The sequence below is a fragment of the Pungitius pungitius genome, chromosome 11 (assembly GCF_949316345.1).
Source record: "Pungitius pungitius chromosome 11, fPunPun2.1, whole genome shotgun sequence".
Lineage (NCBI taxonomy): Eukaryota > Metazoa > Chordata > Actinopteri > Perciformes > Gasterosteidae > Pungitius > Pungitius pungitius.
This window is the reverse complement of record NC_084910.1, coordinates 18201178-18224531: the sequence shown is the minus strand read 5'-3', so window position 1 is coordinate 18224531 and position 23354 is coordinate 18201178. Positions and strand designations below refer to the sequence as shown.

Here is a 23354-nt window from a genome sequence, read left to right as displayed (position 1 = left end):
CTGACGTAAACCCTACGTGAATCCTAAAGGGAGGAACAATCTAGTCTCGCGATCATTCGTATTTACCCTTGAGTCTTGATGTGTTCTCGCGATAACTAGAAAAATACTTTAATGTGAATCAGATTTTATTTTTGATCATGTTGAAGTAATTATTCATCTAATATGTCACGATACTCATAACGTTTTATGACATGATTATTTAATGGCGTGTCTAATTTTTTCAAGTAGTATCACATAATTATGTCAATTTAAGATTCCATAGCTTGGTTATATAATTGTACCCTTATGAAGCAACATATTTTACAATTCCATTTTAGAATCAAATGAACAATGACACATTGTGCAAATCTAATAAGTATTAACACGTCGTAATACATTTTCTGCATAATATATAGTAGCTATTACATTGCAATGGTTATGAACGTATTGATCATATATTGTATATTTACATTTTAGTTTAAAAAAGTAAGCAATATTCTGTAGTTTAACATGTTGAAATTGATTAATCCTAATTCATATTACTTTCAGTAACCATTGTGTTGAATAAACAACGTGTTTGCATTTGTATATTTAAATATTTTGTCTTTAGAGATTGAGTAAAAAAACACGATTTAGTGATATGTTGCCATTTTATATTGGATTACAAATGCACTGTTTATGTGTGTGATTGAACGTGCGTTGTTATTCAACGGCATTCCGGTGACGGAGTGGCGTCTGCTGTATCCATGGCAACCAGGACTCCCTTATACTGCTTAGCCGGATTGGTTAAAAAGCTCGTGAAACTGAACATTGTTTTTACTTATTTGCTAATGTAATTCTCTGGTTGTATCCACAATCAAACGCTTTGTCGCATAAATCCCCGGTCGAGTATATTTAATGAAACTAAATATTCACAACCAACTGTCTGTTGCTGGTTTGCGATGCTGACGGAATGGTAAGAGACCTTCTATCTCTAGCTAACTATCCCCGAGGCTAGCGATGGTGGGACCAGCGGCTAACGTGTACTCAAGTAACACTCCTCCTTAAAGTAGAACGTCTTTGCATACAAGCAGGCGATATTAGCATAGAAATATAGGATAAAGTAGTTGCAAAATGCAAAATATTGACGAGTATGTTTTCACCATAATGTTCCTATTAAGGTGTTGGTTCCCTAAAATGACAAAACAAGGCCATTCCTACTCATCACTGCAGGTATCTAGCTGTACAGATTGGTGCACACTTATTTAAATAGTTATTAACTAGTGCAAATGTTTGTTAACAGTAAGTGTCTTGCACCAAGAAATGTGTTCCTCCACTGTGGTTTGTTTTTAACTTCGTACCGTTACTTACCCAATTTTATTGGTCGATTTATATTTTGCAATTATAACATCACTACGTAAATTATATATATAGCTATGTATGCGTGTGTGTGTGTGTGTGTGTGTATACGTGATGGAGTACAATTAAGTACAACTACTTAAAAAAAAGTAGAGTAATACCATTTCATCCCTCTCTAAATCCCCCTTCTTGCTGCAGTTGAAACACACTCTTATTCACAGAGGGGACCGCTAAAAATGTCAAAACCAGTTCAAAAAATGACTCAAGGAGAACTGCCCATGAAATCCAAAGGCATCCAAAACAAGTAAGTCTGTTACATAATTTAAGATGGATTTCCCTGAAAACCAAATCCCCTGAAGGAGCCTCTTTTGTAGGGGATCTCACGATCTCAGGAGGCTTCTGTGCCTGCTAGCCACAAGAGTTCCCAGACAAGAGGTGAGCAACGTCAAATGAGCATGACATGATTTTGAAAGCAGCTCACGTCTTCCGGTGTGTGAGTTCGGTGTGTGGTACGAAACTCCCCGTGTTGCAGGTGGCAGAGCTGAGCCACGTCAAGGCCAACGGCGTCGGAGCCGGCGGGCCCCAAAGCCTGCGCCCTCCGAAAGACACCAACAGCCGAAGGAGAGAGAGCGACATCGCCTGTGAGGCTTCCGAACTGGAGAAATTCAGGTTTGGAAAAAAAAATATATTCATAAATCATATGATATGAAAATCATAAAGAGTCTGTACAATTGTGTCCCTAATTTTTACAGCATCACATACAGAGACCAAAGACGTTTCAGCACGCTCCCGATGCATAAACTCTTCTCCGACATTCTTGTGTCTTTGGTCAAGAACAGACTCTGCAGGTAAAATAACTTACTGCAGCATTTCTTCTCTTGTTTCACTGACGATGTTCACTCTTTCTCAAGTGAATGGATTGATCACGCGCTGCCCGAATCTGTCCTGAGGGTTCTAAGCTGCTTACAATTATTGATCCGAGATCCCCACCATCAGGTAAACTGGATGGGTATTTATCTTCATGTTTTATTTGTTCTGCCATGAATGAAACAGTAATCCCTTGTTCAACTGCTCCCTCGTAGAAAATCCTCCATCAGCTCGGAGGCATTCGTTCACTTGCCCGGGTAAATGCCCCCCCCCCCCTGAGGTGATTCTCACATGACCAAACAGGCTGTGCTTGGTGGTTTATCCTCACGCATCTAACGCTCATCTTTCAGTACATGGAGCGTGTCGCTGCAGGGTGTGCGTCTTGCGGCGAACACGCGCTTGCCGTGCAGCAGCTGGTCCCAATGACCTGTGAGTGATCTGAGGGCAACGTCGAGACGCGTGATCCGATGAGCCTCGTGAGCGTCCCTCCTCAACGCTGTCTTGTCGCCCCCCCCCCCCCGCAGACACGTTTCAGAAGCTGTCTGCCGTCGGGGAGCAAAGGGTCTGGGTCATCGAGAGCGGCGCTCACGTGGTGAGTGACAGTTGAGATAAGGACATCCGTGATTATGTTGTCACATCATATTCACCTCTGAGATGAAGTTCAAGCCGTAATAGTCATTTATGTGGTTACAAATGGTTACTCGCTGCTTATTGTGTATTGAATGTATTTGCGTTGGTTCTGTGACAGGTGGTATTTCTTGGCCTTTTCTCCTCAGGCAGGATGTGACAGTCAGGCACTGTCTTTGAGCTCTGTTTGTAATGTAAAATTCTTTTATCTTTTACGTGCTTTGTGGAGAAATAGTCAAGTCTTTCATTGAGTAAAACGGTTTTTTTTAGACCCTGGTGAAGCTCCTCTCCACCACGCACAGCGGTGTGCTGCTGGGAGCCCTGCTGGCACTCACCACTTTGGCTGAGAGGTGAGCAGATGTAATATTTGATGCTTTCGACTCATTTAGGATTCCAGCTGCTGTAAACCCTTTTCTTCCACAGCCCAGAATGCAAGCAGGAGATTGGCCAGCTGCCCGTAGTGGAGAGCTTACTTGTCATACTGCAGGAATATGACCTGCTGTCAAAGAGGTTAGACACAACATTTCATCTGACAGTGACACCAACAAAGAAGTGATTAACTTCACCGAATGATTAAATAATCATCTTAATATCCACAATTTAAGTGCGGTAAGCAGTGGAAGCAATGCCGGGGCTCACCCCGATGTTTCCTCCAGGATGAGTGCGGAGCTGCTGAGGCTCCTGGCCCCCGTGCGGCAGGTGAGGGAGCAGGTGAGGGAGCTGGAGGGGCTGCCAGTGCTGCTGAGCCTGCTGCACGGCCGGAACCTGAAGCTGCTGTGGAGCGTCGCCTGGGTCCTGGTGCAGCTCTGCGAGGAGCCCGACACCCGGACGGAGATCCGGAGCTGGGGCGGAGTGCAGCAGCTTCTCCGGCTGCTCAGCAGGTTCGAAAAAACGGGTTGTTTTTTGATGCATCATATTACATGTTGTGAATTTCCATTTTTGCTTTTAAAAAACTGTAGTCAAAGCCAACAGAAGCCGGGAGATGCTGGCTTTGAGTCGCTATGTAGGTCAAGCTTCGGAAACAGAGCCTATACATATACATTCCACGTAGTGCCAGTCCATGGCAGCTTTCATTGGTTTCATTAGTTATCTTAGATTGGTAGACTGGTCTCAAGCATAATGTCTGTACTATGAACAGGGGCACGTAAAAACATCAGAGTTACCAAGCAGGGAAGATCTCAAATGAATATCCTGTTGGCTGCATTATGGGAATATTAGGATCTAGTAGATTTGGGGATTGACTTATGTAAAAGTAAGCATGTCTAAGCTTTTGCATTACCTGGTGTGGCGACACACAACATAACTCTCACAGTGACAGCTCGTCCATCGAGACGTTCTCCGGCGCCAACGCAGCCGGGAGCATCCACGGGGAGGACATCAGAGAGGAGCTCAGCCCACAGGAGGAGGTGGACCACACCACGGCCCTGCACTCAGGTCAGGGACGACACAACAGGCCACACGCGGCATATAAAGAGAGCTCTGTCAATCATGTGAAATCATTTTTCAGTGTAGAGGCTTCAGTGTGTTGAGTCTTTAAGCTACCTGTGGTTTGGGAAGTGAATTATTAATGTGCGCAGCTGCTTGTTGGACAGTGTAAAAAAATTTATAAAAAGGAAGTCATGTGCCCTTTAATCCCCTTTTCAGCCTGCTGCACAGTTCTCACTGAGCTTTGTCTGGATGACACATCTGCTCACTACATTGTGCAGGTAAAGCAAACTCCTTTACATGAAGAGCAGGACAGTTGATAGGATGGAAATGAACAAGTACAATTATTTTCTGACAAATTACAATTTGTAAAATATTCTAAAAATTGGTGTGAAATTATTCTGGCATTCTTTTCTTAGGAAAATGGGGTTTATATCGTCTCAAAATTGATTTTACCAAAGAACTCTGGACCAAAAAGCCCACATTTACAGGTATATGGCTTCAAATAGAAATTAACTTGCATTATGATGTCAAAGTAGATTTTTTTAACTGCGCGAAAGTTAACATTTATCCCTATTTTTTTAGTGCTATGCGTTTCGAACCCTCCGGTTTCTCTTCAGCGTGGAAAGAAACAGACATTTGTTTAAGAGGTGATGCAACAACACATTTGTTTTTGAAAGCAAATTGATATACTTTTAAGTCAATTTCCTGCATAAACCGTTCAGATTTGGCTACAGTTGGAAAATAATCTCATCAAATGTCCTCCCTAAGGCTGTTATGTAATTTCTCATTTATTTCCAGGCTCTTTTCCACAGACCTCTTTGAGCCGTTTATTGATGTTGGACATTATGTACGCGACCTCGCGGCCTACGACGGACTCCAAACTAAAGTTTCATTCTACACTGTAATAAAAGAGCTTCTAAGTGCATTCATCAGTTTATTCAGCTGCTCTGTGAGCTGTGAAATAAAACGTAGATTTACCACTGGTCTTCTTTACCTGGCAAGTGGATGGAGTTCTGTGTGTTTTGTACTGCAGGAAGAAGAACTGGACAGTCTGAGAGAGAGCATTGAGGCTGTGGACCAGAACAGACCTCCCCTCAAAGTCATCAACGGTTACTCCATCCTGGACCATCTGGGCACCGGCGCCTTTGGGAGCGTCTTTAAGGTAAAGCCGCGACGTGATAGCGGGTCTGTTCTGCTCCTTTGTGATCTCACGCCATCGAGTGTCTCTGGTTTTGATGATTTTGACCCACACGGCAGGTCCGAAAGCAGATCGGCCAGAACCTTTTGGCTCTGAAGGAGGTGAATCTCCGCAATCCGGTGTTCGGGAAAGACAAGAAGTCCAGGGACAGCAACGTGGAGAAAATCATCTCGGAGCTGACCATCGTCAAAGAACAGGCACAAAGTTACACTTTGACTCATTGAGGCTGGAACACGGATTCATTTTTAAACCAGATTGAAAGATGGTTTAGCCAGCACAGCATTAAGAAACGATCATTTAAAGCCTTTCTTTAAATGATTCGTTTTTCTGTTATTTCGCATAAAAACTTAAGACTTCCAGTATCACCTTTCAAACTTACACTTTAACTTTGAAAATCGCCGACTTCTTGAGTAAATTGAGGGATGGACTCAAACCAACTCGGTTTCATGATTATTCTACGATCGAATCAATTTAATTCAGGTTTAATGATCTTTGTCGTTTCAACCCAACCGCAAAAAAAGTTACATTTTGTTGTTGTTAATGTTTCTTCTTTTCCAGATGACGCACCCGAACATTGTTAAATACTACAAGACATTTTTGGAAGGTGAGGATCATTTTAGACCCCTGCTTACTATGAGAAAGGAATACATAAGGAATTCAAAGCCCCACACTCCACTGTAGGGGACAAGCTGTACATCGTGATGGAGCTGATCGAGGGAGTCCCGCTGGCCGAACATTTGAACTCTCTCAATGAGAAGCAGCAGAAGTTCACAGAAGACAGACTTTGGAATGTATTCATACAGGTAACTAAGTAAATCTTCACTGAGAAACAAATTAGCACGTTTTGCTTTATTCATCCTGCTTTTCACAAAAAGACACTCAATGCTCACGAGTGTCCTCATGGTGGGGACCTTGAGGGAAGCCTTCTTCGAATCTGGCACAAACGCCCACGTGGACTCAAGGGTGAACTGGTTGTTGTTGTGACCTCAGAGCTCCCCACATTCTCAAGGAGGAGATATGTAAAGGAACGCTTTCAGCAGATTCCTTTGGGCTCAAACAACACACACGATTGACAAGTAACTATTCGTTTGTGATAACACCTCACACTGATTTACAGTGACATTTAAAAAAGAAGTTGAAAAAAATGTGTTGTTCCTGGCTTACTTTATTGTTTTTTTCTGTCTCCACACCTCCATTTGGCAATTTGAGGCCCAAAGGTTGGGTGTACGTTACACATTGTACTTTTCTGGTGAAGGAGTAGGGGCCCCGGGGTGCTGGCAACGTGTGCACAGACTAATAAACTACATAACCAGTAGCTTTATGTAATAAAATACCTCATTGAAACAGTACACAGTAAAAAATACAGTAACATTCAACATGGTGTGAGACAATAGAAGGCGAAAAGCAACGACTAAATGGTTGAAATGTCTGGCTTCTGCCAATCCAAACGGAAGTTCTAATGCTAACTAGAGCAAAACCACTGGGTGGAAGAGTCTAAAGGTCGTCACCTCTCTCCTCTCCTCAGATGTGTTTAGCATTGAGGTACCTGCACAAGGAGAAGAGGATAGTCCACCGCGACCTCACACCAAACAACATCATGCTGGGGGAGAAAGACAAAGTCACCATTGGTGAGTTTTAGGTGAGGTCATCACTCTCGCTGTCCGGTGCCGATCGTGAATAATTGAACGGGTGTTTCTTCTACCTGAAGCCGACTTTGGCCTCGCGAAGCAGAAACAGGAGAACAGCAAACTGACGTCAGTGGTCGGCACCATCCTTTACTCCTGGTGAGGAAGTTCATTTTTACCATCCGGCAGCTTTTAGATTAACAAATGGTCGGTTTTAAGAGGTTTTCATCAGGACTATTTTGATTCATTTTACTTTGTGTAGCTTGAAATCAGATTTCTTTTCTCGCCAAGAGTCATTTCTCTTGCTTATTCTTTCGGACCGTTTCCAGACAAGTATATATTTAAGATGAACACCTTATATTAAATGTATGTATGAATGTATCTCAAAATAATAACCCAATGTGTTTTGGGTGAATCAACCCTTTACAAAGAGGAAGTATCTGTCTGCTTCTACAGCCTGTGTGTGTTTATGGTCGTGAGAGCAGCTGTGTGAGTGTGTGTGTTTTTCTTGTAACATTTTGATGAGGATGAACTTGAGGGGTGGACCTTGGGTGGGAGGACATATGTGGGTGTCAGAGACATATCCAGGGGTCTTCTCTTTGTCAACAAGCTGATTAAGGGCTGATTAAGATAAGGTTGAGGTACAGCACGGTCGGATACTTGGGAATGCGTTGTGCAGATTTGTCTCAAGGCAACGCAAGCATGTGATGTGTGTGTGTGTGTGCGCGTGTGTGTTAGTCCAGAGGTGGTGAAGAACGAGCCGTATGGAGAGAAAGCTGACGTCTGGGCTTTGGGCTGCATCCTCTACCAGATGGCCGCTTTACAGCCTCCATTCAACAGCAGCAACATGCTGTCGCTGGCCAACAAGGTCACACGCGCGCGCACACACACGCACACACACACACACACACACACACACACACACACACACACACGGCCAGCCGGTTTCTTTATCTGCGTTCTGTTATGCTTTGCTTCTTATTCTGTGCTGGTAGATTGTTGAGGCCGCCTACGAGCCGGTTGAAGAAGGAGCTTTCTCAGACAGAGTCAAAGACATGATCAGATGGTGAGACGTTTATTTTGGAATTCCTGGATGACTGGAGGTGCTCCAGCTTTACTCAAAGGAACCGTTTCAATATTCCCGGCATCGTCATTTTGATGAATTTGTGATTTAAAAAAAAGGCTTTTTATTGCTCACAGGAGGGTTCTGAGAGTTTATAACGATTATTCAAAGCTCATCGGAATCCACTAAAAATAACTCACTGGCATAATCGTGTCCTGGGACGTCCCCGTCAGGTGCCTGTGTCCAGACGCGGACCAGCGGCCGGACATCGTGGAAGTCAGCTCCAGGATCTCTGACCTCATGATGGGGCTGATGGACGCCCTCTGCACTTCCCAGAATGCACTGGAACGCAGAGCAGAGCGAGACAGGAAGCGAGCGCAGAAGTACTTCCTGGAGAGGCACAAGAGCCGGACGGATTGCTGTCACTTGAACTCGCCTCAGGTGAATCGGGTCCTTGAGGACTGTTAGGATTAGATTCGACCTTCTGAAGGGCTTTGTGGTAACTGTCAGGTGATGTAATGCCAGAGGCAAATGTTTTGGTGTTTTTTAAATTGTCCTGGAGGGTTTTTCAAATGTTGCATCTTTTCCAGGAGAAATCGTTAATAAATACTGAATCTCCAACTCGTCGTTCTCCTGCAACCTGCAGTTCGAACCACAGGTGGCAGAACATCAGTCAAGGTGACTTATTTACTGCACTGAATTTAATGGAGATTAGGATTAAACATTGATAATAATGGATATGTTTTTGGATGACGCCTCAGATGGTGATGGTGAACCGTGCGATGCTAACATTAGTTCTCCACCATGAGGTGCTGATGTACCAAGTTGTTTTACTTTTTTTTCACATTAGTTGATTACTTGGATTTTGGCTTATTTCTGTAGAAGTAGAGTCAAGTACTCCTCATACTCGGGACCAAGTTCAATCCGGGTAAGTGAAAAACATCACTTGTTCTATTTCTGAGTGGAAATCTATTCTGCATCGAGACGTGTTACCTCTAAATGGAGGCCAATGGAAAAGCTGATTCACATTTTTTTTGACCTTGCCTTTTCCTTTTTACCTCTCGTCTCAGTAGTGACTGTGTTGCTGCAAAGATTAAACCAAGACCAGGTAATATGATTAATATTAATTAATATGAAAAGACCCAAAAGAGCAGATGTTCCAAAAGCTTAAATCATAAATGTGTGCTGTTCATTTAGTGCGTTTGATTCGGCTCTTACCTCAGTGTCAGCAGGGATTTGCGTCTCCCACAAGAAGGTTCGGCAGATTGACGACCCCATCCAGAGGCTCCTCCTGCAGCTGCACAAAATTGTATACATCACTCAGGTGATACAACTTGTTTTGTCAGTTTAAAATGTCGCCATTGAGGTTTTTACACGTGAATGAACCTGTGAGAGGGTCGATCACGCGACTCACAGTCATGTCACAATCTGTGATCTGTTAAATGTTTGTAATAAATATATTTCCTCCAGCTTCCACCAGCCCCTCGTCACAACCTCAAAAGACGAGTCGTTGAAAGATTTAAAAAGTATCTTTTCCACTTCGGGAGCGATCCATACAACCTCAAAATGGAACTCAGCAAGGTTTGTTCAATCAAATAATGCCAAAGATGTACATCGCTATATAAGACCGAGAAAAGCTTGAAGAAATGCATGAATTAATCCACTAACTGTTTCTAATAGTAATGTGGTCTTTGCGCATGTGGTCGCTTTAAACAAGTCCAATTCTACTATTTTGGGATAAAGAGCTTTTTCTGTTTCCCTGTAGCTGCTCCACTCCTCTGCAGAGCTGATGGAGTTCAGCACGAGCAGGTCAGGCTGGTGGCTTCGGGGGCACCGCGTCACAGCAGAGTCCCGTGCTGCTGACGGCACAGGTACGAGTCGCCCTTCCCACGCCGTCGCCTCAAAAACACCCCCCAAAAAACAACAACTCAGCGGGCTCTTTGGCAGAGCTGCTTCAACATCTGGTTTTCTCTTTCTCTGCTCCTGCCAGGTGAAGATGGAGTCACCTATCAGCAGATGCAGGTCTGTTTCTCTGAAAAGGATTTTTGTGTGTGTGTGTGTCCCGTCTTAAGTCATCATCCATAGCCATCGCGTATCATTGGCTGTGTAAGTACACATGGCCAAAGATGATTCTGAGTATGTTCATGATTTTTTATCAGTGAATCCTCTTGCAAATATGTGTGTGGAGAACAATTCGTGGTCCTTTCGGATGTCTCTCTGCTGCTGGGGTGATTTCCTGTACACACGTTTCTTTGCAGGGGATCATAGAGGAGCTGCTGGAGGAGAGTAGCTACTATGAAGGAACACACAGCAGGTAACATTTTTAAATCATTCAAAGAAGAATTGTGATCGCCAAAATGCTTATTGGAGGACCTTTGTCACTGTAGATGGCAACAAAAAAAACAACTAAACTAAAATCCTTTTAGGATTTAAATTCCCTATTCCATGTGTTACAGTGATTTGAACTGTTGAAGGGATATAAAATGATTGGATTGGATAAAATACTTTGTAGCAACTCATACTAAATTTCAATGGTATTATAATATCAACCCTGAATTTACTAAATTAAAATGACCTGCTTAGGTTCAGCTTGTCATGCATATGTTTCTGTGTCAATTTTAGGGTCTCGGAGAAAAGAAACGACCAAGCAGACATGTGACAGTCATCTGTCTCCCTCCTCAGATTACACAGCAGCAGCAGGGGAGACAAATGATTCCAGGATCAATCATTTATAATTCCACACATGTAGAACGAGGAAAAAGTGTTTGTTTGTCCTTAAACCATTTAGCTCAGTTATTCGTACCAATTTTACGTGACTGTGTAAATTTCCCAATTCATCCAATACATATGAATTGCATGCGCTTGTGTTGAAGGTGTTTCTGTCCAATTACTAACAAGCTGCTGATGTATTTAGACCTTTTTTTTTATCCCTTTGAGAAGCTTTACTCTTTTGTTCTTTTCAGGTTTATCTGAGTCTCTCACTTTAAATCCTCAGGACCAGTTCTAACTCCTCGCTGCAGGACAGTTTGAAACAGGCTGCAAGACAAATGTCTTCAATCATAAGAATAAATGAAAAAAAAACTCTTTACCTCGATTTAAAAAACATCACAATGTCTGTCTGCGGCTTTGCGATCAGCCGACTACAACAACGTGCACTCTGAGATGCTGTCATCATTTTCAAAATGATTAACGGCTGAAACGTATATATTTTCAATCACAGAATGTTTTCATTTTAAAGAGTGCAGCGCAGATGGCGCTGACTTCCGTGTGCACTTTCATCCAAAGGGGATTTGTCTATATAATATGAGTTTAAGGAATGTCTTATTAAATTAAATATGCAATAAACTATATTGCTGACAATGTTATTATTGTGTATTATGTTGTCTAATCCATTTTGCTCACTGAGTGAGCTGGGACAAAATGTTTGAAGCAGAGTACAGAAACATAAAGATCCCTTTAAAAACCAAAAGATACATGTAATAAATCGATGTGCCATCAGAAAACATGATTTGAACACTAAATACTGGCACTAATCAATTCACTAATAAATGAACTGAGAAGTGAGAACAGTCTGCAGCTTCAGAGGAAACATGACGCAGCAAAATTAAATCATATACACAAGACTTTAATAGAGCAAGAAAAACAAACATATCAAACATGATGAAAGGCTCCAGGTTAAATTGGCCAAATATGTAGAATTCACACAATATGGAGGATGGCTTTAAGAGTTCTTAAAGTATAATTAATTACAGAAGATATTTTTTACACCAACCACTCTGTTTAATAGAATGTACATTTCTTGAGGCACACAGGTCCATTAAGTTTCTGATGTTAAATATGAATACCGCTGAACGTATTGTAACATTAGACTACTTTTCCCATAATCCTTTTTATCCTGTCGCAAGATTTCTTTATTTTTAATTAGTATTTTTTCTACAGTAAACAGTATTTTCCAACGTTGCGCGTGATAAGACAATATCAACAACAATGCATTTCTAAAACCTATTCTGTTAAAAGAAAAAAAAGGTTTGTAGAAACTCAAAAATAAGGCTCTTTTTATTATTATAACTGAAACTCAAACATTTCGGTAAACATTGAGGCAGACTAATAAATGCAAAAACAACATCAGAGATTAAACTTTGCATGTAGAATATATGAGATGGAATTAAGTCGTGCGTTAGCTTACTAACAGTGCAGATTTATTTTATACTGCAGACATCCAGCAAAATGTATTTTTTTTTTGAACTGATTTAAAGACACGTTTTTAAAGGAGCAGTTTCACACTTGGTGAAATACGTAAGTAAGAGTGGATCTTGTGTCTCCTCCACATGTTACTTGCGGTTTTTGTTTCCCGCTCCATTTGATACCAAAAAACAGCAACAGTGTAAACACCCACGGGTGGTTTTACGGGGCGAGCTCTGTGCACGGACTATTCGTTTAACAACAGTGTGAAACGAGAGCATTTTATAGTGCTCGAAAAAAAAAACGTGTCAATATAATTCAAACTGCGTTCTGCAAACGGCGCAGTGTATCGCATCTTAGGGCTTAAGGCTGTATAAGTTCCATTATTTTGATATGGTTTGCGATAATGTATTTCTTCATTGACCCAAATGAAAATGACAATACTTTACCTGAAACGGTATTTTGCACAAGACCCATTTTACTTCATGGAAAGCGGCATAATACTTTCTAAAGTCGGAAAAAATGTTTCATATCTAAATAATTTTGTTCCAAAGAAGTCAAAGACTCCTCCCTGAATAATCCCACATAGTTCGACTTTTTTGATTCAAGGCCTATGCTCGGCGTTCTGTTTTCCTGTATGAAGGCAGTTGTGTGCTTTTGTGAACTTTGTTAACACCGGATGTGAAAATCCACCTTTTCCAAAAATGAGCTTCTATATTTCCCTTTTTTTGTGTGGACAAAACTGCTTTGACACATCTTTCTTTTCACCAACAGTAAATTGCGTGTACAAGCAGTAGACGTTTTAAGTCTGTGTGTTTAATGCCTAGGGAAGCTAAATAAGTTGTTATTAAATGAGGTAAAAGTAATCCATGCATGTATAAATACAGTAGAGTCCTGTGTTATTCCCACTGTTTACGAGGGCGTGATACAATCTAAAAAACTGCATCGTTCTCTTTTTTTCCACTTTGAGGCAGAAACGAGCTCTTCGCTCATCAGCGTAACGACTGAATCTCTTCTTCTGTGACACTGAGGTAAGACACTAGTGTCCCTGTCTTCAGTTCATGCTGTCAGCGCCGCCCCCCCCCGTCGCCCCCCCCCCCCAACCCCCCTCGGGACACAAGAGTTTCCTGGAGCCGTCTCAGAGTGAGAAGTCAGGAGGAGATGATGCTGCTGTTTGCCTCCGCTTGGTTCTCCTCACAGTGTTTCTGCAGGTCCTGCAGATCCTCCAGCATCTCCTGGATCAGAGGGGGCATGGAGCCCGGGATCTCCAACTTCAGCGTCACCACCCTCTCGGCTCCTGGGGGGGGGGCAACGAGAGAAGCGTCACGGGGCGCCGCGAGAAAGTTCCTCTGTCGAAAAGGGCTTTTTTTGGGGACTTTTTTGCTGGAGAGATTTCACGTTATGTTCTACCATATGAATACATGACTGAATAAGTCTTGATGCATGCGCTGATATGAATATTTAAATGTCAATTTTGACTGGTTCTTGTTATCATCCCGTTAGAAGATTCTGTTTTTCTAAACAAATAAACCAAAAAAAGATGATTTATTGTGTCTCCTCTTTTAAATATTCACCACGATCAACTGTTTTTAATGGCGAGCCGTAATATGATCCTGTGTCGTCTCGTCCTTTTTACACTTCTCGTGAATTTACAAGCTTTCTGAGTTGTGAAAAAAGGCTAATTGAGAGATACTGTAGTCGGTTTTTGTCGTGTTTTTTTTTTACTCCTCTTTAGCAACCCTTCGAATATCACGTGCTTATTGGTGGAGTTGAGCAAAACGTGACGGTAACTCTCAACAATCTAAAAGCCTCCTGAAAAAAAGGCGCTCACTTCCTGGTCTTCGCTGCACGGGGGTTCGATCATCGCGAGAGGAAACATCTGCCCACAATAGATATCACAGAATCCCCGCATGAGGAGTGGAGGACTCGGGGGCGTCGCTGTCTGACCTTTGGCGCTGATGCTGCGCAGGTCGGTGATTTTCATGAGGGCCCTGGGGAACATCATGGGCATGCTGGGCCGCCGTTTGCGGGAGTAAATCTTCAGCGCCTCCAGCAGCGGCTCCTGCAGCACCTCCACCTTCGACGGCTCCTCCAGGTCCTGTCGGTCTGTTCGAAGCATTCAACTTGCTCGTTAAAAATAAAAAAGACGAAGCCTTTTCCCCCTCCCAGAGCCATACAAACGAGGGTGGGCGCGCTTGCTTCAGTACCTCCGGAGACCAGACAGATGGCGCTGAGCAGGCCGCTCTCCGTGTCGTCCATCTGCAGCGGCAGCAGCTGGCCGGCGAACGTGAAGACCTGATCCGTCAGCGGGCCGAAGCCGGCGTTGTGGATCTGAGTGCGGGTCAGGGTCAGCCCGTCGGAGAAGGTCATGGTGTCCTTGTCGGGAGTGTAGCGGGTGCAGATCCTCAGGATCTGGGGGGATGGAAGGAGAGCGGGGCGAGGAAGAGGCGGAGAAAAGAAAGACAGATTTGACAGACGTGTTTGATTACCACCCCCCCCCCCCCTTACCACCCCCCCTCCCCCTCCCCCGGGCCGTTAACGTCGCGTACCAGGATGTCCAGGCAGGCGGTTTTGAGCAGAGTGATCTGGTCGGCGATGGTCAGGCCGGTGAAGCCGGGCACGCGCTTGGCGAACTCCACCACCTTGATGATGCACTTGGTGGCGAGCTCGCTGAACTTGTCCCACAGCCCGAGGTCCAGCTGAATCCTGTGGTCCGAGCTGGAGTTCTGGAGGGAGGAGGAAAGGACGAGAGAAGTTCTACTGAGATGCTTTGCGTTTGTGTACGTGGGGATTGATCCCGCCGTGGTTTTCACTATAGAACGCACACAGGGGCTCGTTGTTGAGATACTGAAAAATGGCGTGTAGAAAGGTTACAATGTGGTTCATTTCCAGTTGGTGGCGCCAGAGAAGCATTTTGCTGAGCTTTATCGCCCTGTAATATAGTATTCATGACTGGACTGAAGCACACAAACACGCACACATGCACGCATTAACCCCCCCACACACACACACACACACACACACACTGACACACAAGGTGCCGCCTCATGTGCAATCTGAGGTTGGGTGTGTTGAGATACTAGACTGTGAGATGATGCAGACTTCTACGGCTGGTAATAAAAAAGAAAGAAAAAAAAAAGAAATGCTACTGCTAATATTTAATTGCTGTTACGCTGTTACGGCCTGGTTTTTAAGTAGGCCTTTTGTAATTAATACATTTCAGTCACACAAGGAACAATTGTAGTTTTCGCTATAATGACCTGCAGCTCACTGCAGAACTACTGTGCGAAAGCAGCTACGATTGTGGCAGACGTTGCCCCCTGCCCCTCACTGCTCCGCCTCCACTCACCGTGGTGTATTTTCCCAGTTGGCAGAGGGAGGGGAAGGTCTCCCTGTGAGCCCGGCAGATCTTCTCCACTATCAGGCCCAGCTCGGCCGTCAGCTCGTACGTCTCCACGACGGTCATCTTCACCGCCGCCTTCTTCCCCGTCCGGCTGTTCCTGTCGTTCCTCACTGCTGGAGAGGAGAAGCGCGCACGTGGTGAGACGCTCGGATAAATCATTTCATTTGGGTTTCAAATGATACGAAAACAATGGTGCTGGATTTATAAGCCGGAATCATATATTATATAGATATTTACCCACATGCTTACTGTATATATATTCATACATATAAGTATAAATATATGTATTGGACACATGAGTCCATGAGAAAAAAGAAGAAAAAAAATATATATATATATAGATATTTATACACATACATCTTATAAAAAGATACATGTTTACATATATATAGAAACAGACATATTGTATACACAGGTTTTTAAGGTCATGGGTGGCCTTGACCCTTGGGGCTTTAGTGTCTTTGCCTGGTTAAGCCCTTCAGTAAAAGAGGAGGATAGAATATCAGTGTCTAAATCTTTCAGTGGAACTCTCTCTCTGGTGGAAAAGAGAGTGTCCCATGTAATCAGTTGGCATTGGACTGAGGGCAATAACATAACGTGGCAGCTCCAGGGCGCATAAGAAGCATCACCAGGTGAGCGTGTCATAAGCCGCCCGAACGGTGTCAACACGTTTCAGCGCGTCCCGACCGCGCTCAGGATTATGCAACCGAGTCATCTCTGCGCTTCTCCTCCTCCTCCTCCTCCTCCTCCTCCTCCTCCTCATCATCATCATCATCATCATCTCCGGGTGACCTACATTCATCGTCGTCATTGTGCAAACAAGTGAGATCGCGTTACACGCCGAGCCGACTGAGTTACATCGCATGCACCTGCCCGCTACACGTGACGTGTTTACGCAACGCGGGAGTGCGCGTGGACTGGCCGCAACGTGGACATGTGGGTGGGCGGGTCATTCGCCTGCAACACGCACTCCGTTATCTAGGTTGAGTTCACTGGGAACTTCTCCATGACTCATTTGAAAATGCAAAAAAAGATTATTTCAGAAAAATTATACTTCTGTCACAAGTTGATTAATCAATGGCAATATGGGGGAAATTCTGGAACTATCAATACCAAATTTGATACCCCATTGAAACAGTAAACATTACGTCGTAAATCCAATGCACTGTGATTTAAACTCATCACAGTTTATTGTAACATTGTTTATTGTTTCCGTATTGTGAAGTTAGATGGGTCAAAATTCCCTCTGGGGTAAATAAAGTATGTATTATTGCAGTGAAAAAACGGTATTTATTCAATGTTCCTGTCAAAACTATATTGTACAGCATTACGTGTGAACACATCATGAAAACATTATAATGTGCCTGCCTCTGATTCTAAATAGTGGAGCCAGAGCTGTAGTGCCTTAAACGTGCAATCTGTGTACTGACCACTAGGGGGGGGGGGGACTGCTCCAGTTGAATACAAGTCCATCAGAAAATGACTCTACTTCTTTCTTGATGTATTCCTTCAGTGTACATTGGGAAGAGCAGTTCATGACCTCCTGTTTAGTTTCCATAAAGCAGGAGTATGCTTATGGGCAGGGCTACCTTGTGATTGACAGTTCTCTGACAAAACTAGGGATACGGGCTTGATGGGAGAGATTAAGCCCTTGGGTGGATTTCTTAAAATGTGGGTCAAGAGACACTTAAAGCAACAAAAACATTTGTCTCTATGACATGAAATATGAAAAATTCTGAATTTAGAGCGTAAGAACAATGCAATCAACAGCAGCAAACGATAAATAGTTGTAATGTTCATACTCTCATATGTATCACAATTAAAGGAAGATAATAAAAAGAACACATACTGTCTATGTAAAATGCCACATTTAGGCTTAAGTCACAGGTTTCTGCTTTGGGCAAAAACACTAATGAAGACCAGCCTTTCAGTCAAATCTTCCTCTACCGTCCACCATCTACCATCTGCTCTGTCCCTGAAGGCCTCCCGCTGAGTCGCCGTGGATCAGACACTTACACTCCTTGGACATTCCCGCGGCGAAGCACCTCTGGAGCCGACAGTACTGACAGCGGTTCCTTGTGATCTTGTTGATGATGCAGTTCCGGTCCCGGTGGCAGGTGTACACCATGTTTTTCTGCACGCTGCGGCGGAAGAAGCCCTGCGGAGGCAAAGGGGGGAAATAAGGAGAAGGTGTTCATGATTCTGTTTTGTTTACTTGTGATCTAGAATTGTTTCGACGATACAAATAGGTTTGTTTGCTACATTTGAGTCCAATCATTATGAAGCTCTGCGTCATACCTGCAAGTTTTGTGACAATCCACCAAGAAATTGTTGAGATATTGATTCAAACTATTTCTCATAGTATGTTTACAAAAAAAAAAAAAAACAGGTTTAAAGAAATCTTGAAATCTTATTGTCAATTGAATTGGGAGTAATAGCAGGTACCGATGATATGTTTCGACAATAAAACTCCTGTTAACTTTTGAATCAGGCAACAAGCTTTTAAAATGCTTTAAAAAAATGTGCATCAAAAAATATATATATATCTATATATATATGCGGGCTGGAAACATCTACAAACAACCCGGACTCACATCTGGAATTACACAAATCCAATTGTTTCAGTAAGCACAGGTGCTAATTTGTAACTCGGCGCATCATAGATAGTGATTATCTGTCATGCAGAAGGCGGAAGGCCCGGCGTGGCACCTTGCAGCCCTCGCAGGCGCTGACGCCGTAGTGGTAGCCGGAGGACTTGTCCTGGCACACGAAGCAGGGCTTGTAGGTGCGAGGGGGCGGCGGCGGCGAGGCCGGGCAGGCGAACAGGTCGTCCGAGCCGGAGCTGGAGCTCTGGCTTTCAACGGCTGCAAAACACACAACGAGACACCAAACTGTCGTGATTGGTTTCATGGCAGCAACATGGTGGTGTGATAGTAAATACATTTTATAGTATATATAGTATAGGTATAGTATCAAAGTCGTGATTTTGGTATTGTGACAACCCTACCTGTGACATAATAAAACAATTCAAAATGTATGTTATGGTGGAGTATCCTGGCCATGGTCAATATAATTATATTCCGATATATATTCAAATATGCTTAAAACCCTCAGAATGACAATTAAACACACTGTTAAAAACAAAGGATCAATCCAAAGCTTGTGAAAAGCATCAAAAAAAGGTCTAAATCACTTTTGTTATGGGTTGTTGCCACTAGGAGCTGCAAGTGTAGCTTTCGGCGTTAGTTCTCAAAAAGAAACTTTAAGCCAAAGTTACACAACTGGCTAAAAGCCGCCATTAAATCAAATATTTATAGGAAGATAATGTGAACATACAGCTATCCTCAATGAGCCGGTGACTCTACCCGAGAGCTAAAGCTGTTCGGTTTCATAAAAATGTGATGAGGTTTCAGAGATAAACCAAGTAAGAGGCTTATTTTACTGTCATACGAGGGGCACAACTGAAGGCTTTTTTTTTTGTATTTTCAGAATCAACTGAAAGCATTACATTATTTTACATGTCATTCAGGCTGACGCTTTTATCCAAAGCGACGTACAATAAGTCCATTTTCACCGTAGAGATACAAACTCAGAAGAAAAAGTAACAAGAAAGTACATTTTTCATCAAATAAGCAGTTTTCAAAACATGTTATAGATTATTGCCATTATAAGTACAATTTAAGTGCTACGATTTGTTAGTGCTACAGTTTGCAAAAAATTAAAGAGTTGAATTTGTAAGAAAACGATACATTTGATACATACATTGACAGGTTTTTAGCACGACCAGACAACGTGCTAAAAACCTGTCAATCAAAAGGTATCCTCGCCCTAAAGCATACTGCGCAATTAGATCTATTTGACTTTAAAATAACAACAAGTAGTCATTCTCTCACAGACTTCTATGGAACCAGAGATGCCGCCCCCTGATGGACATTAGAGAGAATGCAGTTAAAACCTTTAAGCTTATCGCCTCGCCTTTATTGGACTATGAGACGTGGTGTTACATAACTGCACTTCTCCTTAATCATGGATTAAGAAACAAAGATTTAAAGTGCGAAACCCACAATGTATCGGGATAAACGAATCATCAGTCACAAACCAGCTCTTTGGAAATGTATTCGCTGTAGAAGTTACTCCTCCGTTTACACCCAATTGCACCTATTGTGGGAAAAGAGTTCATCTCAATTATTCCCAACTGAACGTATCGTTTCACAAAGGTCTCCCCCCCCCCTCCCCCTCCCCCCCGTCACCTCCAGCAGGAGGAAGAAAGTGGTTTTGAGAAACAAGAAGAGAAAAATTGCTCATACACATCCCCTCGTCCCCGTGGCCTCTGATTGAACCTGGAATCAGCAGGTCAGCCGAGGACAACCCCCCCCCAGGACAACCCACCCCCCCATCAGCCCCGGCTCTCTCCCGGAGACAAAACAATGGCGAAGCACGCCACGAGCCCAGCTGACTGATGAGAGGGAGGCAGAAGAAACGGAACGTGTGTGTACGCAGGGGCGGTCCCAGTCTTTGGGTCGGGGAGAGGTAGAATGTGGTCCCCCCCCCCCCCCCCCTCCCCCTCAATTTAAGTGGTGTTATCTGATGAACGTGACACCGCATTGTGCAAGTCAAACATCAAGAATACTTTGATGTCCGCATGATAAAAATCTTAAAAAGGCAACTTACAGGTGAAAGAAGTTGCATATTAGCTTGGTCATTAAAAGTGCTGATTGATGCTCAAAATATGATGATGATGATGACAACATTATAACCAGACAACATATGATTTAAGTCATATTTGACAGAGAAAAGAAGATGACCAAAAATAGTTGGAATATTATTGAAATAGTTGAATGAATACCTCTAAATGAAAAAAATATTGCATATATTTTGCCTCCCCAAGATTTATTTTTACATATCCTACTGATTAAACTTTTAAAATGACAAATAAATAAATAAAATTACTTAAAAAAATAAAATACTTTCTCCTGTGTGTGTCATGAAAGCAAAGACAGTCTGTAGGTTCACGACTCCCAAAGAAGACAAATAATTTCCCATAAATATTAACACTATGGCCTTAAATGAATACACACACATCAGTGTATCTGAATGCTTTTACTTTGTGTAATAAATCAAACAATCCAATAATGTCCCATGTGATGATAAATTATCAGCCAGCGGGGCAATTCTTCTCATACCAAGTACACACTTTGTGAGTTGCACTTGTACTGCCTTGTTGTACTTGTACTTAGTTATAGTTACAGGGGTACTTCTTCCCGGCGCTGGCAGCAGCCCGGCTCTCCTCCGAGCCGGTGACCGTCCCGTGAACCCGCGGTGACCCCAAACTGACCGCTCCACAACCCAAACAGAGACCGCCACACTGTCATGGAGCGCTCGCTTTACCGCTGCTTTGGTCAAAAACAAAGCTCCTGAACTCACCACGGGACCCAACTTGACTTCTGCAGGCCGTTAATAAAACAATCAGTAAATGTGTCTTACGCAGGCATGAGAGCATTTTAACGTTTTAAATACTTTACAGTATTTGTCAACAGTTATAAAGTCTCACGTGAAGACAACCTTTAAATTATTAAAACTGTGTTGTATCGTAATGTCGTTCATTATATGTTTTGGGTGCCCCTATGAGTTGAAGTTGTTGACAAATACATCATTAAACACTTGCTTCAATCATCAATTAAACATATCCACTCTGCTTAAAATCAAATTATGTTTTTTATCGTCATTCTTTATTTAATTGCATGCTCAAAAACATATTCTATTGCCTTATTCATATTTATTTCGTCGTTTCGTATATTATGGATTGATCCCATTTCCCAACTGTGTTTATGTTCATCTACCCACCAGTGCGCCCTGATGTATTTCAATGTTATTCCGGGTGAGGACGTTGTTCTTTTGGATACATCATGCCTTCCCATCGGGCTGTTTAGGATACAGCTTAACCTCTTTCTATTTTTGGGTCATGGTGGATGTTTGCACCTCATTTTGCAATTACAATTTCACACCTTATTTTACCACAACGCCTAAGCTTCCACAACGAACTGCACGTGTAGTAGCTAAAAATACATTTTGCATGACTAAATGAGTGTTACCTTTATAATAACGTTTTACAATAAAGAGACATTTTCCCGATTCAAATGGTTTAAAAAGCCGCTTCCACCTACACTGCGAGCAGCGGTGCTGCTGCCAGTCCGCCTCCACCAGCTGCGGGAAGAAGGCTGACACGTCCCGGTCGTCCTCCTGCAGCGTGCACGCGGGGCTGGACGTGGACGCGTACAAGTCCATGACTTCTCCGGGGCCGAACGCGTGGAATTCCAGATAGTCAAACATGTTTGTAGGGGGTTGCGATCTAGCGACTATCCGTGCGCGTGGGACGTCGTGTCCGCATGTGCCAATCCTCCACAGCAATGCGGGTTTGTTACCCCCCCGCACAAAACCCACGCACACGCACTCCGGTGTGACTTTGATGCAAAGCGGTGTTGTAAGAGTAAAACGTGCCCGCGTCGCCTCCGGAGGGGCGTGCGCGCGTCGGTGCGCAGAGCCGCGGCGGTTCAGCGCGTGCGGGATTCTGTCTCCGTTTTGCACAACAAAGTTAGTCACCGGGACTTTTCTTCCCCTTATCTCCTCTTTGTTGACTAATGTCTCAACCCGGCCCTGCTTCATACCGGTTACGTCACAGCGAGCGATGCTGTTACCTAATGGATGCGAGTGAACTCCCGGTGAACCCCCCCCCCCCGCGCGACTGACCTTCACGTGACCCGCGCGCGCACCGTCATTCCACTCGAGGAAAAGTATTAATGTCCTAATTTGAAAGTATTCAATCGGAACTAGTAGAGACTAGAGTAGTCTACTGCTGGCTACAACCCCCACAATGCATTTGGGGTGTGGACGTTGGAGGTTGGAAACAACTAATTATGTAATTTACTCAGGTAAGAACTATAAGTTTAACTTTTAAACCATTTTAAAATAATGTCAAGCAAACAAAGCATAGATTTATATTTTTACATTCAGTAATGCAATATCCAACATACTTGGCAAATAAATGTGTGTGATTCTTACACCTACTACTTTGACGTGAAGCGTTCTTCTAATTGGATACTTTAGGTGTATTTCATGGAAATTCTTACCTTCTCTGAGGTTCCAAACTCGTATTAACAATAACACAAATGTATGCAATCGATAAGCTTTAGAGCTGTTCGGTACATGGTTTGTTACTTTTATGGTAAGATAAGCTAAGTGCCCAGTTGCATTGGCTACACGTTTAGCACAAAGACATTCAATTGGCATCTTCTATCATAACTCATAACATGTCACGAATAAGATTCAAACGGAATAATCTTACTTTCTAAAATGAGAAGTATTTCTTTAGTTTAATGTGGCATTGAAGTACTTGAAACAACCATAAAATGCACTGAATCACAGTAGGAAGGTCAGTATTCAATCATTAACAGCCTACAAGCCAAAGAATCAACAATGCTTTATTCTCCCTTCATATCAAGATAAAAGATTAAACTTCATGCATCTGAAAATGTCATGAACTAAAATATTTTTATTTACTTATTCTACCATCAATCTCAAGTGGGATTTAAATTTTAAGAGATGAGATACAGGAAAACTACATCATTTCAAGCAAGCCGTTGGATC

At 43.0% G+C, this 23354-nt stretch overlaps 2 protein-coding genes across 3 annotated transcripts; one reads left to right on the top strand and one right to left on the bottom strand.

Moving 5' to 3' along the window:
* Positions 1-747: 747 nt before the first annotated feature.
* nek10 (NIMA-related kinase 10) lies at positions 748-11461 on the top strand. Its single transcript, XM_062565696.1, has 35 exons — positions 748-934; positions 1516-1621; positions 1692-1752; positions 1850-1986; positions 2070-2165; positions 2229-2313; positions 2400-2441; positions 2535-2613; positions 2709-2776; positions 3082-3161; positions 3235-3321; positions 3468-3692; positions 4124-4245; positions 4456-4517; positions 4656-4727; positions 4822-4886; positions 5038-5140; positions 5273-5401; positions 5497-5634; positions 5996-6041; positions 6119-6240; positions 6963-7065; positions 7146-7221; positions 7801-7930; positions 8058-8128; positions 8359-8566; positions 8716-8803; positions 9008-9053; positions 9196-9233; positions 9349-9449; positions 9596-9706; positions 9891-9996; positions 10116-10147; positions 10384-10439; positions 10748-11461. Exons 2-35 carry the CDS (start codon positions 1554-1556, stop codon positions 10782-10784), a joined length of 3090 nt encoding a protein of 1029 aa, XP_062421680.1. The 5' UTR covers positions 748-934; positions 1516-1553; the 3' UTR covers positions 10785-11461.
* A 202-nt stretch (positions 11462-11663) lies between these two features.
* Positions 11664-22351, bottom strand: LOC119198171 (retinoic acid receptor beta-like). 2 transcript variants are annotated; one of them, XM_037455085.2, is made up of 8 exons: positions 21875-22348; positions 18420-18574; positions 17727-17868; positions 15657-15823; positions 14857-15033; positions 14515-14719; positions 14255-14413; positions 11664-13604 (listed from the first exon to the last, which is right to left on the bottom strand). In XM_037455085.2, the coding sequence occupies exons 1-8, from the start codon at positions 22038-22040 to the stop codon at positions 13459-13461; spliced, it is 1317 nt and encodes a 438-aa protein (XP_037310982.1). In that variant the 5' UTR covers positions 22041-22348; the 3' UTR covers positions 11664-13458. The 2 variants fall into 2 exon arrangements, with proteins under 2 accessions (XP_037310982.1, XP_062421664.1); XM_062565680.1 differs by having other exon boundaries at positions 13470-13604; positions 14139-14413; positions 21875-22351.
* Positions 22352-23354: the final 1003 nt, after the last annotated feature.

What these genes read in the sequence shown, in the direction of transcription:
- nek10 (XM_062565696.1), top strand. Translation starts at nt 1,554, where the DNA reads ATGTCAAAACCAGTTCAAAAAATGACTCAAGGAGAACTGCCCATGAAA. An exon ending in CAAAAAGCCCACATTTACAG is followed by an intron (nt 4,728 to 4,821) that starts GTATATGGCTTC and finishes CTATTTTTTTAG; the next exon opens with TGCTATGCGTTTCGAACCCT. An exon ending in CCGTGCTGCTGACGGCACAG is followed by an intron (nt 9,997 to 10,115) that starts GTACGAGTCGCC and finishes TGCTCCTGCCAG; the next exon opens with GTGAAGATGGAGTCACCTAT.
- LOC119198171 (XM_037455085.2), bottom strand. Translation starts at nt 22,040, where the DNA reads ATGTTTGACTATCTGGAATTCCACGCGTTCGGCCCCGGAGAAGTCATG. An exon ending in CCGCCTGCCTGGACATCCTG is followed by an intron (nt 14,720 to 14,856) that starts GTACGCGACGTT and finishes CCATCCCCCCAG; the next exon opens with ATCCTGAGGATCTGCACCCG. An exon ending in GCGCAGCATCAGCGCCAAAG is followed by an intron (nt 13,605 to 14,254) that starts GTCAGACAGCGA and finishes CCCCCCCCCCAG; the next exon opens with GAGCCGAGAGGGTGGTGACG.